The 20,661-nt window shown below is 42.4% G+C and overlaps 1 protein-coding gene across 1 annotated transcript in view; it reads left to right on the forward strand.

The window, feature by feature from the left end:
• The window catches only part of LOC138582393 (keratin, type II cytoskeletal 80-like), a 179,855-nt gene that overhangs the window by 132,035 nt on the left and 27,159 nt on the right, over window positions 1-20,661 (forward strand). The window contains exon 4 of the mRNA XM_069653659.1: window positions 6,712-6,807. Within this exon, the coding sequence (XP_069509760.1) occupies window positions 6,712-6,807 (96 nt within the window). The remainder of the gene's footprint in view (window positions 1-6,711; window positions 6,808-20,661) is intronic.

Here is a 20,661-nt window from a genome sequence, read left to right on the forward strand (position 1 = left end):
CTTTGTAGGGGGCAAGAGAAAAGCATCTCAATCCTCTGAGGTACACCAAGGGAACAATGCCAATATTGCCATATCGACCATTGTCTTCTCACGGAGGACCTGTCGCTGATACATTCAACACCTTCAAATACAATCCCATTTCCCAATCCACATTCTAACCCTCCAGTTACTCTCAGTGGCTCAAGCAGGGTCCCTTCCCATTCACTCTTACAAGGACTTTTCTGAAGTTGTGTGTTAATCGCGACTGTTGCTAGCGTTCTTCAATATCTCCCTCCACCTCAGAAGAAAAGCATAGATGACCATGACCTCCTCATCACACAGAGGCTATGTAAAGACTCAACACCAGGACAAGGACACGCACATCCCACCACTAACTGCCAACCAGTGGCAGAGCCAGAAGGGGTAAAGGAGGGCCGCCGCCCCCCTGACACCAAAAGCTGCCTCCGCTACTGCCGCTAACATCAACGGATTCCCAAATTCATCCTACCTGAGGACACCTGGAAGTAGTTAGAACTAACAATAATTCCAGACTTGTATGCACAAATGTACCCAAATTCGGCCTGCAAATGCATCAAATGTGGCAGCAAAACTGCTAGCTGGAAAATCCATCTCTCCCACTCTGAAATCTCTCCACTGATAACACATCAACACTCAGGTTACCTTGGAAAACCACCTCTTCCTTAGCCACCACAAATGCAGGACGGTCAGTCTATGCTAGAGCCAGTGACATATGTAGGCTTTCTACTGCCCTAGGCCCAAATAAGTGCATGCGCCCCCACCCCAACTTTATTCCACCTCTACCAGACTCTAGACATTCACCAGATTCCGCCCCTTCAACAAACTCTGTCTGTGTTGTCCAAACTACGCCCTGTCACCCCCATTTTGTCCTCACCCCCATTATGTCCCCCATTTTGGCTCCATAAATAAGGACGTTTTTAAGGTTGCAGGGGTAAAACGTTATTACTTCCTCTCTATTAATTGAAGCCTGTCATCTTCTATGTTGTGTTAGTTGAAGGAGTGTTTTCAGATCTCTGCTGACAAGATTTGGAGAAGGCAGTGTGTTCTAAAGTTGAGTGCACTAGAGACAATTGTTACGGCTAATGGCTACTTTTGGTTAGCCCTGAAAACAATCTTTTAGAGGAAGTAATAAGAACTATCTATACAAAGGTCTACCGTTCCCCTTGTTTTAACATTCCCTCTCTCACACGGTTAGGGGATAACCAACATAATCATCATATAAAGGAGACAGAAAATACATTCCCCACTCAACAGTGATCTTTACATATCGTGTGATGCTGAAAAACCCTATTTATACGAATAGTCTTGAAAAAATAGACCTAGTACTTATTTGTTTTTTTATAATATCAAAAATAATTTATTTTCTTTTATAAAACTAACTCTAAAACAGTGTTTTCAGTAAAAAGGACCCCACAACACAACATACAGTGGATACATTTACAATACAAATTACTAGTTTCACTCACATCCATTCCTGTAACATAACAATACAATACATCAACATATAAAATTTATATAATGATTTAAACATTTCCAATCACTGAGTGTTGTTAACTCAGAATAAACAGTCCCGACATGTTTCAGTTCCTCTTGGCACCAAATGCATGAACCTTCTTCAGGGGAAGACGCTTTTAATTTTTTCTCCACCATGTAATCCAGGGCCCCAAAAGTACTCTTCAAACCGTACTCCTATAATTATTAAATACACAAAGAAAAATAGGGTATCACTACAGATCAACATCATCACAAATACATAAGTCAGCTACATAATGCTAACTATATTCCAGTAACATTCAAATATGTACCTATATACTGGCAAGATCAATTGGGGAGTAATAAGAACACAAGCTGCCTGCCAACTGGAAATAAGTGAGAGAAGGATGGAGGATGGAACAAGGAATTTTGGTTTCAATGCTAATACCTGGTTTCGCGCACAAACTGTCTGCTGTCACTCTATGAGAAGTACCTAGACTGGTCTGTAATATTATTGCAGCATAACTAAATTTCTACATCTGGTCTTGTCAAATGGTAAAGATTCCATATGAAATATATGCAAGTGGTGCAGGCAGATCTTATAGAAATGTTGAATAAAATGAACTCATCCCCCTTCTCATGGTTACAGCTGTGGTGTTAGCAAGGGGCAAAATGGAAATAAGGCAAGTTACCTGCTGCAGCCGATGTAACTCCAATCCCTTGGACTGAAATGCCATTAAAAAAATGGCAAAATCACAAGCAAAGTTTGTAAATTTAAGACAGTTGGAGAAGGTTCTTGGAATCTTTGGCTGTGCATTCTCACAGTGGAGCAATAGATAGGGCAACCCTGAACATTCATGTGTGGGAAGCAACATCATTCCTCATAGCTGCACAATGCGAGCACCTTTTATAACAAATGAAGTGTTACATACTGTTTACATCATTCCTGTTTGTGCAATTGGTCAAAATACCCAACACTCCAATAGTAAAATTGAGCAATGGATCGGGCAAATCCAGCACAATATTACCTTTATGGGTGTGGTTTAGGCTATGGGTCTTGCAGAGAGGTCATTTCACCAAAATGCCAGGAGTAGCAGAGGTGACATCACACGACCCTTGACCTCTGATGACATCACAGGAAGTTATGCCATTTGACCCCACCCAAAGTGACATCACGGAAGCAATGGAACATTACTTTTCACCCCTTGACAAAATAGGAAGTGGTATCACAAAGCATTGTTCCTAAGTACACTACTGAAAATATGGTTACGATATCATTGTAATGTTATATACATTTTTTAAAAAAATGGATCACCGTATGTATGATTAATATCAGTGTGTATATGGCCAAATTACCAAATTACTTTGAATGCAAGCAGACGTCCATGGCCAAACAATAATGATGTGTTATTATATAGCACATACTCTTAAGCACTTCATATAGAACAAATATACATACAATATCACCCAGCCTGTGCTGGTACTCATTTGTCAACCTCAGAAGGATGAAAGGCTGAGTTGGCCTTGCTGTAATTCAGACCTGCAACCTGCAGATCACACACACATCGCAGCAGTGAGCGCTAAACCCACTGAGCTATCTTACTGGCTATAGCTATTTTACCAGCTATAGTAAAATGAGCAATTACATGTCTGAATGTTCTCGAAGTCAGAAAGCAAATTACACTCTGTAGTCAATACCATTCAACTGGTAACTGAGATTCAGGCCAGTTCATCTGCAGGTCTGGTGCAAAGTTTGCCACATGTCAAGCCTGCGTGGATTTACTTTTCAGGTTGGCAAAATACATACTATTAGGAGGGTTCATGACTGTGTATTAAATAATTTGGAGTAGCGCAGGGAATGCAGAACACTCACACAGCATCCTGTACTCTGGGCACTTGTTACCTCATACATGCAAACAAACATCCTGAACAGCATGCCAGGGAGATAGGAAAGATAGACACATTACAACAAAGTATTAGTTGTGGCACAGTGAAATCAAGGGCCACTTTATGGGCTATGGTCAAACATTTCTACACTGTACACAAGTTTTAGGCACAAGGATTGTGTCAAGGTACCGAGGTTACCGAGATGGAATGTCTTGAGATGATCGTAAGAGAGACAACGCACAAAAGCCATGCTATGACGCAACTTGCGAAAAGCAAAATACATGAACCAAAATGGATGGGTATTCTACTCTAAAAGCTTTTTGGAAGTTTTTGTCTGCATTGTGAATTTGAGGTGTTTAAGAACTCACCCTCCGAAGTGTGCCTGAAATAAACCTTTAATGAGTCTAGCAATTATTGTATAGAATTCCAGAAAGACAAATTATTTGTTATTCCTATGCTTTCTTGTTTATGGTCACTGCTCAAAGTGTTAGACTTGTAGAATCCCCTGTTTTTTAAGAGGCTTGAACAAGACAGCCAACCACTCATTTTTATTTTTAAAAAAGCTTTTTTTAGGGGTAGCAAGTTAGATCACAGTGGGAGCAAGGGAGACCCCAAGGGTCGCAGGTGCCACCCCTAGCGACTCCCAAATGACATCCCTGGGGGCGTTTGCCAGGTTGTGTCTGAGGTAATTTAAAATGTTTGTTAACTTCGTAGGGTTGGTTGGACTGTACAATGCACAGGAACATTTTGAGATGTGTAGGTATGGATGTCCTATAAGTGCTGTTTCACAGTAAAAGTCCTACCTTGTATTTAAAATATAATGAATGTAAAGATGACTTATAAGCATCACAGTTCTGCATTGTGTGACATGCTTTGCAGTTGGTTCTTCTGGTAGTACTGCACATGCAGCAGAATGTCATCAAAGACACATGATAAACCCAACTGGGATGCCATTTGCCTGCTTAGCACAGATCAGCTTCTGTAAATATGGCTGAATGGATATATTCATGGGACACCTTTACAGCTGTTCAACAGTTTTTCTTCTCACCCTTCTAAGGCTTTGCGTATCCTTTCACAGGTTTCTTGATGCACTTGTGTATTCAGATTTGCTCTTCGCCATTTTAACGTCTCTATGATCTATTTCATGCTTGCACCTTTTGGGTGACCACAGACCTCTGAAATGTGGGACCAGGGAGGGAAATTAGTGCTTGTTTCTGAACATCATTTTAGTGCCACCTGTGGGAACTCTGTGCTTGACTTAAGCATAGGCATGCCTTTAATATTGTAAAAAATGCATCATTTCTAACCTTTACCTTTCTGAAGGGAAAACCCTAATTTTTGCAATGGTTTTAAAAAATGTATATTGTGTATTTGAATATAAAAGTGATTACATACCATTGTGTATGTGTGTATTGATTAGAAAGAACTCCAAAGATAATGTGTAGTGGCACCAATAAAACCCATAAGGCTTTGGCTGTTTTGTTTGTTAAAGAGTATTTTGGAAATATGAGAATGAATGAAGATATTTATATCTGTCATATATGAATCACTAAATACCTAAATACCTAAAGTATGACGGGTTTTGTTAGTGTTTCCTTTTTTACATATTAACACAGGGCCCCCTTACAATAAAGATTTTGTAATTTCCAAGCATATATACAAGTTTGGCCATCAAAGACTTTAACTGTCAGAGTGGAATGACTGCTAACAGCTCAAAATCACTTCTAGTGTTGTGGATGAACCCGACTCGGATAAACAAAACTCGCTTTATATTTAAAAAAAGACAACCAGTAAATTGTCAATAAAATGCTGCTCCACTGGCAATCTGTTGCCCTAGGCCGGGGCCTAGCTGACCTTGTTGTAAATACGTCTATGATTAGAGCACTACACTCCATGCACTCATCCCTTAAAAATGCAACTGAGGGAAGACAGAGAAACTCGTATTGTCATTGGATTTTCTAAGGGCTGAATTGTTCTAAACATGGGCTGTCTTGTGACAAGGTGCGGATGTTCCATTGTCTAGAACATGGTGTGTAATCCAGAGTTGCTTGCTGATGCTGTAAGATTGCAAATTGTTCAGCAGACCCTCCACATTTCTGCTACTCAAAACATACAGGCATTCCCACTGTTCTCACATGTTTTTCTGCGTCTTGTGGACAGTCTAATCATTGTAAATTGTTCTAGGGAAAGCCTGTTTTTAAGCAGCAGATGCAGCAGATGTTCACATGAATGCCCCCCTCTACCCTGCGATGGAGAAAGACACTGAACATGCATCTATTCAAGGAACATCTCATGCACTGATCATCTCTTGACCCTCGTGGACCCTGACTGGGTCTGCCTCTCACCCTAACCCATATCCCCAGCTCGTGACCCTCTGTATCCCCACTCTCGTTATCTATCTAACTATACCCATAACATTCAAAATGTAGCCATAATAGTGCATCCTATTCCAGCATCTTCACACCTCCTTGTTGTGTGGAACTCAGTTGCTTCCCAGTTAGGTTTGTGCCATATAAAATCCAGTACATAATGTACATGCATGTAATGAAGACTCATAAAGTACATGCATATAATGAAGACTCATAATGTACATGTAATGTAGACTCATAATGTACATCTAATGTAGACTCATAATGTACATTTAATGTAGACTCATAAAGTACATGCATATAATGAAGACTCATAATGTACATGTAATGTAGACTCATAATGTACATCTAATGGAGACTCATAATGTACATGCATATAATGAAGACTCGTAATGTGCATGCATGTAACGAAGATTTAAGATTTCTCTAAAGCGAACTACCAACATATGCTATAGGCATTCAACGTAGTAGTGCAGGAATGCTTTCTGGGAGTGGCTTCAGATCATGTTAGCTATATTCCAGAATGCTGTTATACCAGAACGCCAATAGTCTTATGTTGTTCTATGGTGAGATGCTGTAATGTGGGCTTAACTCTATCCTTAAGAACTTAAACGTGGTCTCTAGCATCTGGTACATCTGTATGTAAAATGTACTGTTTCTCACAAAATCTGAACCAATCTGAAGACCCCAGAGATTATGGGTTGTCTGAAGTCTTTCTGATTGGAAGACTGGAGGATATATTAAGATGTGTATTGTGTGATTATTGCAGAATTTGGTACTATACAGGGACGTTCACTCTCCAATAGTCATTTAATAATGGTGTCTAGGCCTTTGACCTTATAAGACCTGGCCTTGAGCCAATAGGTACAGAAAGCACAGAGAATGCTTTATTAATGGGGGTCAAGATGCATTAGCTATTGGTAATACAGAAATGAACTGTCTGATGTTGCCTTCCCCACTACAGGATTTGGACACCTGCAGCCTGGAGAAGACTGAACTGGAGGCAAAAAAGAGGGAGCTCCTGGAGCTGATGGAATTATTCCGTGCAGTCTATAGACAAGTAAGGAAAGAAGACCCTCATATCTTTTTTATATTGATATTGATATTTTATTCATATCGCGCTCATACACAAGTGTTTCAGAGCGCTACAAAGGAGGGTAACAAGGAAGAACAAAAACAACGATCTTACTAGGACATGTGACATTCAAACACGCAAGTGCATGGGAGAGGGAAAAGGGAAAAAGTGCATGGAAGAGTGGAGAAATGGAAAGTGCGTAGCAAAGGAATACAGATAAATAATAAATAAATAATAACCAGCAACAAACAGTGGTAGTGCAGCTATCAGGTGGAAAGTGTTAGGTTTAAGGCAACAGACAGGGTGAGTATGGTAGGTACAGAAAGAAAAAGGGTTGGTGGACTGAATGGTTATAGATACAGGCACCACTGCAGGGATTGCCAGGAGGCAGTGCGGGTGGGTGGCAAAGTGAGCGGGTACCTCTGCCCGGAAGTCAGAAGGTGGGCCATGTGCACAGTGCCAAGAGAGAGCAGATCAGCAGAGGCGAGGAGGGAGAAGGCAGAAGCAAAGAGGAAGGTCTTGAGGTGCTTCCGGAACCAGAGATGGTTTTCCTCAAGTTTCAGAGTGGAAAGGAGGCTGTTCCAGAGGGCGGCCCCAGCCGAAGACAAAGATCTACCCCCAGATCATTGTTGGAATTCAAAACCATGACATATTACCACCCCCCTCTCCAGCACAACAGCAAAGGAAGAGTCCATTGCCAACTTTATTCCTTAAGGAGACCTGGTTAGGAAAGCCCTCCCTGGCAGGCGTCTCTAGCAATACATTCACTCACAAGGAGTCATGCATCTATACTTTAACTCTTCAACTGGAGTCCCCAACCAAGTATTATCACATCCTGTAGTAGTCTAGAATGGTTACATGTGATAATAACGAATACAAAAACAGAGAAGTATTTTGTAACAGAACTTTTACAACAAAAAAAAAGATTTTCTTTTTAATTGGGGGGTCCCTCCCAAGCCCCCTGTTTCCCTATGTTTGTAACACCACCCCAATCCCCTCCCCACCCCCATATATATATTTAATAATAATTCAGTATGTTTTCATTGTAAAGTTATTAAATACCTCTCTGTTTTTTATTCGATATAATCACTGGATACCATCTAGAACACTACTCTGCCATTCCACAGCAACAGAAAATACTAATAAGGTTACTCCTCTTCAACATGAGCCATGAATGATGCACCACTCTCATAGGACTCTCAAACCAAAACATCTTAATTTCCTTAGGGGCAAGTAAAAGGAGGCCAAAAGAGCACTGTTCTGAACTGAGTACATCCCTAATAAGAAGGCAAATCCCCATGGATATTCAAAGCCAACCACACTCCCTTTTGAGCCTACCCAAACATATCCAAATCAATGGCATTCTCGAGCGGAGTAGAGCACAGCCATTAAAGGCCAGATGTATAGTACTAAAGCAAGCACCTGCCCAGCATGAGTCAACACAGGGGATGTCCTTGACAGGATTGCTGAACCATGACCCAGTATTCTCCAAACACCCAACACCCAATAGAAGGACATCTGCAACAGGAGCATCAAAGTGATTCCAAAGCTAGAGTTCTATCAGGATCCTCAAACCATGCCCCTGATACTGCCCACCGCGGGCGTCCTCTGCCAGGCACATACCCAAAAAGAGTACCAAGCTAACCTCTTCCTCAACATGCGGTTCCACAAAGCACCTAACAAATGTTTGGTGGCTTGCCAGGGTTCCTTGGACAAGCACCAAAGCAGTGAATGTTCGATCCAAAGATTCCCTTCTAAGGAGTCTCAAGACAATCGCGTACAGCAACACAAGAGGCTTGACCTAAACACCTTCCTGCTGCAGAACTCCGGAGCCATGCACATTCTGGAGGGTAGAACAAACCAAGAAGATCCATCAGAAACAGGCTTCCGACACAACTAAGCACCTCAGAAGAGCACAGTGTCATCAGAAATCCAGCTGTTGAGCAGGGAAAAAAGAAGTCCAACAGCTGCAGTAAATGAAGCACCACAGCTAATACCCAGAAAACCTTCTGAAGAAGCACCATAAACAGGCATCCGCACCACCCACCTAATTCGGTATCAGGTAATATTATCCCCACCAATAATGTTGCTCTATATATATATATATATATATATATATGCTAGTAAAGGCTGCTCTGGCAGGTTCCTAGCCATTCTTGTAAAATACGCCAAATTGGACCGTGAGACAGCACTTAAAGAACTGGCCACAATCGAGACTGAGCTCACCAAAATTCCATCCACAGAGGAAGGCAGACTATTATGCACCAAAATCGATGAAGGCTTAATCCCATATGAGGATGAGATAAAACAACGGAAACATAGAAAGTTCCTGAGGGATAAAATTGATTATGAGATGGGACGTGTTTTCATGTTTGCCAAACGTTTTGATTCGCTCCGCAAGACCACTGCCACACAACCAGCCGCTAGACAGTCTGATGACTCAGTTGCTGCTACATCTGAGTCAGATGTTTCTGCATCTGAAACAGATGAGCCTACACCCAGGCTGAATTTTTTAGACAAGATGCGGCTCTTGTGCCAAGAAGGGAAAAATCAAAAAAGAGGCAAGGGTTGCGGCAAAGGAGGAGGAAGAGGACAGAAATCCAAGGCAGGAGGATCATCCGCCGAGGCCGACGTGGGAAACGGCCCAAAGGGGCACCAACAGGGCAGATCAATGCGCTCTGGGATAAAAAATTAACAACTGATACCGTGAAGTGTTGTCAAATAATTAATTTATCGTCCCACGTCCTCACTGCATCACAAACATCGCTCCTCTCTTTGGGCCTCAATTTTTGCCCTACCATGAACTTTGACTATGTACAAACTTGCATCGATCTGGATAAGTTCCTGCGCAAAATTAAACTTGAGAAGTTTTTTGTTGCCAATCCCACACCGGCTAAACACTCAACACCACGTACTGGGGGCACCAATCTACTCATTGCTGATTTACCTTCACTTGTAGATCTCGCTTGCCTCGATGATGATACTTTTGATTCTACCAACTTTGATTTGCTTGACTTTGGCATCAATCCGAACTGGGACATACAGACAAAATTAAAGAGCAAATCAAGATTCAACCCACAATTTCCAGTAGGCGGTTGTATTGAGGCATTTTATGATCTTTGTGTTAGTGATCTGAGAAAGGTGCGACAAAAAACCAGCACCAATAAGCAAAATCTTACTTCTGCTCAACGTCTGGCCATTGGTGAACTTCAACAGTTGTCCAGTATTGTTATCAAACCAGCCGACAAAGGCTCGAACATCGTGATACAAGACAGAATCAAATTTGTGGCTGAAGCTTATCGGCAATTGAATGATTGTCTGTGTTATACCAAACTCTCCGATGATCCTTTTTTGGAAATCAGAGCTGCACTTACTGCCCTGTGTACTAAGTGGGCCAGTGAAGATCTATTAGAGGATGATTTAATCAAATTCCTCATCCCTGCATGCCATACAGTTCCCACCATTTACTTTCTTCCTAAAACTCACAAATCACTTAGACATCCCCCTGGTAGGTCCATTGTCACGTTAAGTGGCTCATTATTAGAGCATTGGCGCAATTCATTGATGAAACTCTTCTACCGTTTATATCAGTATTGTCATCGTACCTTAGGGATACTAAGGATTTTTACAACATGTGACTAATACACCTTGGGAAGAAGGCTTGATTTTGGCTACACTTGATGTTGTCTCCTTATATACCTCTATTGAACACACTGTCGGTATTAACGCATGCAAATATTATTTGGACACTCGCTCACTTAATTATTTGGGACACAGCTCTATGATTTTCTGCCTACAAAATAATGTCTTTTTGTTTGAGGGGTCTTTCGTCAAGATAGGGGGACCGCTATGGGCAGTACTTTTGCCCTGTCTTATGCTAATCTCAAGATGGGTTAGTGGGAGGCCACTTTTCTGTCTGATCTACTCTTGTCTTGTTTTTCGACACAGATCGTTTCTTGTTGGCGGTACATCGATGATGTGTTTATTATTTGGAAGGGTACAGAAATTGATTGGCTATCTTTTGTGAAGACCATTAATACCAACAAGGCCAATTTTGCCGTTACTGAATGCCATAGCCATGCTGAGATTATTTATCTCGATGTCATTGTTATGTTGGACAGCTCGGGTATTCATACGGCACTTCATAAAAAACCCTCCAATACTGGTCTGCCCCTACATGCCAACAGCTCTCATCCTCCGGCAAGTAAAAAATCAATTCCTTACGGTGAATTTATCCGTTTCCGCCGGAACTGCACCAATATTACCTGGTTTGACCATCATTGTGCACTGGTAGCTGCGGACTTTGTTAAACAAGGATACAACAAAAGAACCATTGAAATGGCCTTCACCAAGGAGCGTGGCATGTCCAGAGACAGACTTTTGTATGATAACAATCCTGTCAATCGTAGTATTGATGATGATCCCAGACTGATCATCTCTTTCGACACTGCCTCCAATGATATATGAAAAATTGTTGAGAAACATTGGCGTGTCTTAACTCTCGACAATGACCTCAGATTTGTATTGTCCAAGCGCCCCACTATGACTTTTAAACATGTGCCATCTCTCAGAGACAAATTGGTTTCCAGTTTTCTGTCTCCCACAGGAAAAAATGTGTCTGCTTTGACTTGGCTTCCCGCCTCTCCCATGGTCTTTACTAAATGTATCAAATGTAAAGCTTGCGCACATGCCAATGTGCTTAAATCTTTTGTACACCCTGTCACCAAATTCGATTTCAAGATAAAATATTCCATCAATTGTGACACTACCTTTGTGGTGTACGTGCTCTCATGCCCCTGTATGAGATGGTACATAGGGAGTACAACATGTAAACTCAAGCTACGTATCCTTTAACACCTCAGAGCCATCAAGAACTCGGATCCGGCGTGCCCCATGGCCAAACACTTTAAACAGGAACATGGGAATGATTCCAATTTGTAAAAATTCTTTGCAGTGGCACATGTGCCCATATATCCTACAGGGGGCGATCGTGTTTTGAAACTCAGACAACTGGAGACAAGATTTATTTTGGATTTTGACAGTAAGTCTCCAAAGGGGCACAATGTAGACGAGGAGTTGTACACCTTTTTGGGGACTTAATTTGTATCCCCAGTCTGTATTTGATTTCATCTTGTCTTTACTCTTTTCTCCCATTTTTCTTTTTTCTTTGTTTGCTCTTTCCCTGATTACGCTTTTATGATTCTTTACTCTGTGCTCCTGTATGAATCTCTTTGGCCTTGGATATGATCTTTATTTTTATCTTATCCTTTTAATCTTGTTTATTTTTTGTCCACGATCTGGCTGCTTACTATCGCAATCTGTGGGGATTGGTATTTGCCTATGTATTTCCATAAATTTTGGATTTCAGGAGGGATTTATTTCTGACTTGTTCTTCTCTTTTTTACGTTCTTTCTCTGTTTACTGGTGGTCGGTATTATATTTTCATTATTTATTGCATTCGACCTTGTGTCACAGCTTTTTGACCTTTTGGGCTCTTCTCTATTACATGCTTTAGTCTGTTGCTAATGGTGGCTTTTGTTTTTTCGGCATTATCCCACGGTTATTTTTCCTGCGCTTGCACTAGCACTTTAAATTGGCCCCGTCATTACGCGGCCTTATAAGAGATCTTTTCTCTACCTGTTGCCACGTATGCACTTTAAGCATGGTAGATATGTTCTTGCATTTGCACTTTATGCGTGGACTGCATTGTATCGCATTTGCATTTTGTTATATTTTTACTCTGCCCTCTTTTTTTGATTTAAGTAACGACCATTATGTATACCAGTAGCCATTGTTGGTACTCTCGGTGGAATGAAACTGTGGTAATTATTTTACATCATGAGGGATGCACTTTTAGACTGTTTTTTTCCTTACTAACCCTGCTAGCATTGAACTTGCATTATCGTGCTTTTTCATATACAGGACCTTGCAACATTGTCATACCTTATGTCCAAGCACGGTTGGGTTCTTGTTTTTGACCCCTGCTTGTAGGCATTAGTATAACTTACTTTTACCGGTGGTGATTTTATCCCCACCCCTGCACTAGCACTTTAGTCATTTCTCTCCTTTCTGGTTGCTGTAGCCAGTCCACCCTTCTGCTGCTTGTCTTAGATTAGGGTTTTAACATTTGTCCCATGTGCATGCAAGCCTCATGTTGGTCATTTTATCATTACTTATAATCCGGTGGTTTTATATTTTACATTTTTACCATCTATGAATTTGGCCTTCTTACCATCAACTGTTACTATATTGTGGACATACATCCCTTGCCATATCATATTTTGCTAAACAATTCATTTTATATTTGTCATCAACCTTGAGTATGTATTTTACATAGATATATACACCTTTCTGTAACTTTACATTGGACGGCTCTGTTTGCCTTTTCTCAGCCTTATTTTCATTTATATGTAGTGGTACTTACTTGTGCAGTATGCACTTAAGTACGTGTTTTTTGCTTTATGTGGTTTTGGCTTCCCATTGTTAAGTATGTGTTTCCACTCCATTCCATCATGGCCACCAGCGCGTTTATTCCATTGTATTGACCGCCACAGAGTCAATCGACAGAGCAGAAGGACTAACTTTGGTTCGATACTTATGTCAGTCATCCCTCCCTCTACGTGATCAAGCACTCAGTGTAGCGCGAAACGCGTTGTTTGCAGGTCGTGCACCTGGCGTCCTGCCTCTGTCTGTGTTTTTGTGTTGCTGCTTTGTGTGCATTTCAATTTTTTTTTAGCAACCTTTTTTCCTTTTAACCCTTAAAACTTTACATCTGTATTTATAACTTGTCAATTTGTTTTGGAGTTTGGCATCCGCCATTGGCCCGCAGGAGTGCGGTTCACCCGCTCCTCTTTTTTTCTTGATATATATATTCAGGAAACGACATAGGCAACATTATTGAAGTGATTAATATTAGGTTTAAATGGGAGCAGGGGTTACAGGTGTGTCCTCCGCTCTCTTAAAAAAAATATGGGGGATTCGGGGGTGTCCTCTGCAGGTTCCATGGGGTAATATCTCTGCAAAAAAACAGCACCATTCTTGAATGGCGACATTTTGGAGGCGATATTAACACATTGAAGCCCTAATTCAAAGGCAACACTCTCAAGCATGCATACACCAAATGAACTTCCCCGTGTTTCTTTCATAAGGCTCTCCTCACACTGGCACGTTTGGATACTCTTCCATGTCCCCAGATTGATCTATGCCCAGTAGGCAACCTCCCCAGCCTTCTGCACAACATGTGAGGCATTGCTCAAACCTCCTGTGTTTGCCAAGGATTACAAGTGTCTAAAGAATAATGGGGAGCCTTCTATGTGGAATGAAGTCTCTTGTCAAGGGGAAGTTGCCAAGAAATGTCAGACAAGTACAGCCCACGGCCCGATTCATCAATTTGAACAAAAATGTGTTGAGCGAAACGCCTTAGTAGGCACACATTTGGTGTTATTACTGGTAGAAGTTGCAGGGGCACTGAGAAGGAAATGTGGGTTTACCAGCTGAAAGCAAAAGTGGGAAAGCAAATATTGCATTGAAAGATGTGCTCAAAGGAAACTAATTGAAGCACAGGTAAAGAGGATAAGAGGAGAAAGTGTAGACAGTTGGCCTAATTCACAAACGCGTTTTATAATGGCAAACCCCCATTGAAAAACGCTCTGTGAATTAGGCCCAGTGTCTGGAAAATATAAGAAGAGCAAAATATAGAGAGGTGGAAACAGGGATAAGGGATGGGGGAGAGAATGAGGAAAAGAAAGGGCACGCGATATGGCATTTGGGATCTTTTTACAAATGTACTAGTTGCCGGTAAAGGTGCTTGAGATTCAGTGATGGCTGATACATTTTTTAACTGGAAGGGCGTAAATGTTTGCCTCGAATATACAAGAGCGATCGAGCATAGCAAGGGGGCCCGAACCAACCAGAGGATTCAGGGATGTTGTGCTCCCGAGAAAATGTTAAAAATAATTGGTTAAAATTGGTTAAAAGCCACACAATTTGTAATTGGTTTTGCATAGTAACACATGAAAATATCCAATCGATACAAGTCATGAACAGTGCACAAGAGCTTTATCCTACACATTTGATAATGCCTTTGCCCACAATATATGACACTATAAAAAAGCTAAATCTAGCTGTTCCCATATATACCCATGCAGACTGCACCAATATATTTTGGGGTGGGACTAAGCTTGATTTGCATATGATCGTTCCCCATTTTTAAATGGCTTGGCAGGTGAAGAACAATGGTCTGGAGCGTTGCCCAGAGCAATGCCAGAGGTTGAGATTAATTCTAAACCTTCCAGCCATTACCACTTTTGCATTCATATATGCACCAATATATGCTATTATTACCACTTACTCCTGTTGGTTTGGCCAATCAAAAATGCCATTCCACAGTGAGAAAAGGTGTCCAGACTGGCTGCACTAGTGTAGGCCGGTCTAGCCGTGTAATAACATGGTGTTTGCTTTACCCTTGATGTCCAGTAACAAAGAATCCAATGCAAAAATAACAATATATGACCAGACTGGTGCCATCTATGGTTCTATGTTGAAATAACGAGAAAATAAGTTAATTGTGAAAACAGTGTTTTATTTTGTTGATTACCAAAACCTTTTTTTTGCATATGTTTTCACATTTTAATGTGGGGGATACCAGATGCATGGCCCCCAATATCTCCAATCCTTAATGTATTCCCTAAACAAACCCCCCATCTATTTATGTATTATAAATGTACACACAAATGTGAAACATTTGATCTAAAAAATGGGGTGCTTCCAGCCTTGGTTTTTCATATTCGTTGGTTGGGGGGCTTACCACCATCTATGAAGGCCAGTTTAGCCATGTAATAACACTTGCTTTATCCTTGATGCCCAGTAGCCATGCCACAGTAAGAGTATATCCAAACTGGCTGCCTCAATGAAGGCCACTCTAGCTATGTAAACAAGCTATATAAACACGTTTTGCTTTACCCTTGATGCCCAGTATATAATTGCCATGCCACAGTAAGAAAATATAGCTAAACTGGTTGCACAGAAATGTGCAAGCCTAGCTATGTAATAACACTCAACGTGTTTGCTTTACCCTTGATACCTAGCAGAAAATAGAATGGCACAGTAAGAAAGTATAGCTAGTCTGGCTGCATCCAAGTATGCCAGTCTAGCTATGTAATAGCGCTCAGCATGTTTGCTTTACCCTTCATGCCCAGTAAAAAATACAATGCTGCAGTAAGAAAGTATAGCTAGACTGGCTGCACACAAGTATGCCAGTCTAGCTATGCAATAGCACACATCATGCTTGCTTTGCCCTTTGATGCCCAGTACAAAAAACAATTCCACAGTAAGAAAGTATAGCTAAACTAGCTGCACACAAGTATGCCAGTCTAGCTGTGTAACAGCACTCATCATGTTTGCTTTACCCATCATGGACAGTGAATTCCATGCCGCCAGTAGCACCACTAGAGCCCCAAAATTAGATGCCTGGTGCCCCTTCATGAACTGAGCGCAGGGAAGGCACATGCATGATCTCATACAAAACCTACACTCTCATACATCTATTCAGCACCTCAATGCCTCCGGGTTGTATGTGTGCTTTACAAATGAGATAAAATAAATAAATAAATATCATGCTGTCATTCACTTGTGCATTCATACATTCACACAACATACACCCTCTGATTCATGCGCGCATTCATACAGTACTCAGACAACTCCTTGGACTCACACATGCATAAAAGAAAACATTCACATGCGATTACTCATACAACCCCCTTTGCATTACATTTCACTTACATCCTGCTTACAACGTCAACAACACCCACAACATAACTGGAGGACCCACCTGCCTGAGGGAACTCCTCTCCTGTCAGTATGCACCTCCTACGCTATTATTGCGCTCTGTGCATTGTATGGAATTGGGGGGGAAAGTAGCAGGGACACACACACCCTGCTCACAGGTAGGTAGCACAGTCCCCCTGCAAGTAATGAACTGTGCTGCCTGCCACTAAGCGAGGGAGTGTGCACCCCCTGACATACGGGCTGCCACTGTCGAGATTGAAAAATGAGAGAAAAATGTACAGAGCAAGAGAGTAAAGATGAGAAAGACACAAATTCACATAAGGAATAGGAGAACGTTTACCTTCCATGTTTGATTTTTAGTACAATAAAGTAACGAAACACTTTAATCTATTGCAGGATGCGCTATACCATTGCAAGACAACATAGCATAAAATAACATAACAGTAGGAAAACATAAATAAAACTGTAAAACATACAACTTCAAAACGGATACTAAAACTTCACCTTGAAGGAAAAGCCAAAGCACGGAACTCTTGGATCCGATGTGGAGCAGATCTACAGAAGGTGCGGGGTAGGGTTTGATTCCCTCACTGTACCAGCTCAAAGGAATTAGTACACAGGCAAAGCCATCATTAGGAGCTGTAGGAGAGTGGAGCCAGTCAAGCAGGGAGGAAAAGAAAGGGATGGCAGGGCATAACGGTCCAAACATAGATCCGCAACATGTGACAGAAAAAGGATTACCACAGTTTAGTAAACCTTTTGCACAGCATTCAAACAAACGTATACAATGTACAAAGTACGACATAATAACAAATACATTGACAATTTACAAACATGCTGACATGACCTTTGTTGCGCTCCTTGAGTGCAGGTCATTGACCTAAGAACTGCAGTGAAGAATGTTTAACCCGTTGGCAATGACATGTTATTGACTTTGTGGAACTTCTCCTGGATGCTTGGGTCCTCTGCTCTCACAGCAGCTCTCCAAAGGGCTACTCCATTAGCCATTTACGACACTTCTTTGTTCCTGTCTATTGACTGATCCTTTTACTTCTGTGCTGCCATGTTTGGGTAAGGCACCATTTTATAGCTCTGCTGCGCTGCTCAGAGGGCCTCATTACGAGTGAGGCATAACGGGTTAACAGGCTTCGTTTAAAGGAGGCGAACCCGTTAAACCCGTTCCGCCTCATTACAAGCTCTCCACACGGGACCTGGTAAGTAACGCCTGGTCAAACCAGGCGTCCTTACTGGGTCCCGCGAGGGGAAGAGGGAGCAAACAACGGGCTGTTCGTAATCGGCCCGTTGTTTGCACCCTCTCCCATTCCAATTGAGCCCTATGGCGGCACAGATGGGAATGGGGAAGACCGGGCCCGGGTTCCTGGAGGGAGGAATTACCGGGCCCTGCAAACTCGGAATGGCCCGGTATTTCCCCATTCTGGGAACCCAGACCCAATAGCAGCATGGCTACCGCCGAAGTCGTAATGAGGCCCAGAGAGTCTGTTTGAAATTATCACATTGAACCTCCCACACGGTGACGCTCCCTACCTCACTACTGACTGACCCGCCAAAACCGAACCTAGAAACTTTCAACACAGTGGATAAAAATGACATGCAGACATTATCCCGACAAAATGCTATCGGTCGTCTGATGATTTATTTTAAAGGGTAGCGTAAAGCGGTGGGTTGTGGGGACCCATCATGAAGGCTGGGCTGGGAGGAGTAAAAGAAATCCTTAACCTGCTGTCTGGATGCTGCAGGCCGGGTGTGGTCTAAAGCAGCAGAAGCCTTGATCACAAAATCAGGGGTCTTGTCCTGCTTCTAGAACACTTGTGCCCAAAATAGGAAGTCTTGCCTTGTTGGTCTAGTTTAACTCTAGTTATTGGGTGCACCATTGGCCTCATTCCGAGTTTGGTGGTAACTCTAAAAACATGGTCCTCATTACGAGTTTGGCGTGCGGGAAAAAAAGTGGAAGTAATTCCATTACCTCTACTTTTTTTGGTGTTAAAAGAATTACCTCCATTTTTGCCAGCCCGCCATATTACAAGTTTTGGCATAATTACCACTCAGTAATTCCGCCAGTGGCAACGCCACCAAAAATCCTCATTGGAGTCCTGTGGACTCCAAAAATGGGGACTAGCACCACCCTATCACCACTTGTGCCTGTGGTAAACCCATGAGACCAAGTGGCGGGAACGGTATACATTTTGGCAGTAATTCAGAAGAATTACCACTTAATTACCACCAAACTTGGAATTAGGTCTGTAATTTTTAAAAACCTTCTATTTTTCAAGTGCCACTTAATTTGGGATTGCATGGTAGATTTACACCATGGGAATCTATAGAAAGGGCTTTCCTTGTATCGCATTCAGTAACCATCCTTGTGATCCCAACTCACAAATCAGGTGGTATTTTAAAAATAGGAGGTATTTAATAATGAGTGCTATTTACACGCCCTTGATTAATCCAGCTCCAATATCCCAATTACTAATCATGTATATGTGGAGAGAAAAGCGACAGGACTGGCTGAGCCAACGAAAGCGACATTGGTCAGGAAGCGGGTGAGCGGATTTGAGAGTGGGGATGTGGACTGGCGTGGGTTCTGGAGGTGTCACCTAGATTAGGCACGTGGATCATGGAGGGGGAGCAAACACTGAGTTTCCGGGTGTCTCCCCTGTATAAGCAGGGAAGGGGCATATGGGTAGGCAAGCACTGCACGACATAGACTCCAGTTTGCAACTCCATTTGCTGCAAGAGTTATGATGCAGCGGGAGTTGCGAAGTGGATTACTTTTGTAAGCATCACGTAGGACCATTATTTCATCGAGAGAAGCAAGACCAATACTTTATTTCATACCTTTATGAACATGGATTTAGCACCGTCAAATGTGAGATTATATAACTTCTGGAGATTCTTGTACATCATCATGGCTTGCTTGGATTTGAGTCCAAAGGCCTCAAGAAGCCAGTGTAGGTCACAGTAAATGGTAAGTAAGGAAAAGTGGTAAAAAGAGTGACTGAGGGCCATATGGCAAGAGGTTCGGGTAGAAACAACAAAAATGAGTTAAAGAGAAACTGTGGGAGAGAGTTAAGGGAAAGAGAGAGAGAATAGGAACTGTAACAGGGGAGGTGGAGACAGGGCGATGGAGCAAGGACAAGCAAAGAACGTCTATGGAAAGGGAAGTAAGAAGGGATGGAGAAAAGAAGTGTGAGAAAAAGTAAGACGAGAACTGCAGCAAGGTATGCAAAGCGTGAGAGCAATGGCAAGATAGGTAGGGAGTGGGACAGAGGATCAGGGGGCATGCGGAAGCTTGTCTATGCTACCATAGTCCACCCCAAACACCTGCTCCCACCAACAGCCTCTTTCTAAATCTACCTGCCTCTACTCTCCGCCCTCTGCAACTAATCCAGAACAGGACTGCGAGACTTGTCCTTGGCCTCAAGCCCGGGGACCGTATCTCTCCAGCTCTGAAATCTCTCCATTGGCTCCCAGTGGATGCAAGGATTACATTTGAAACCCTCTTCATTGTCCACAAGGATTTCTGGGGCCTGGGTACAAAATACCTTCAGCTATGCCTCCGCAAATAACTGCCCTCTTGAGCTCTTCGCTCCTCTACCTCTAACTACCCCAGGGTCAGTCATTTTTCAAAGAAACGAGCTGGGTGTAGATCTCTGTCTTCAGCTCGGCCTCCCTCTGCTACAGCCTCCCTGCCACTCTAAAACTTGAGGAGAACCGTCTCCGGTTCCGGAAGCACCTCAAGACCGTCCTCTTTGCTTCTCGCTTCACCCCCCCCCCTCCACCCCTTCCCTGCTGATCTGTTCTCTCCCGGTACTGTGCACCTGGCCACCCTCTGTCCTCCGGGCCCAGGTACCTGCTCACCCTGCCACCCTCCCGCACTGCTTCCTGGCCACCCCTTGCACTTTGGTCTGTATCTGTACACCTACAGCCCCCTCTTTTTCTTCCTGCACTTATCAGACCTACCCTGTCTGCTGCCTTAATCCCAGCACTTGCCACTTGCTGGCTGCACTACCACTGTTTGTTGGCTTTATTATTTAT

Source organism: Ambystoma mexicanum, chromosome 3q (genome assembly GCF_040938575.1).
Source record: "Ambystoma mexicanum isolate Mex_15411 chromosome 3q, UKY_AmexF1_1, whole genome shotgun sequence".
In the NCBI taxonomy this organism is placed as follows: Eukaryota; Metazoa; Chordata; class Amphibia; order Caudata; family Ambystomatidae; genus Ambystoma; species Ambystoma mexicanum.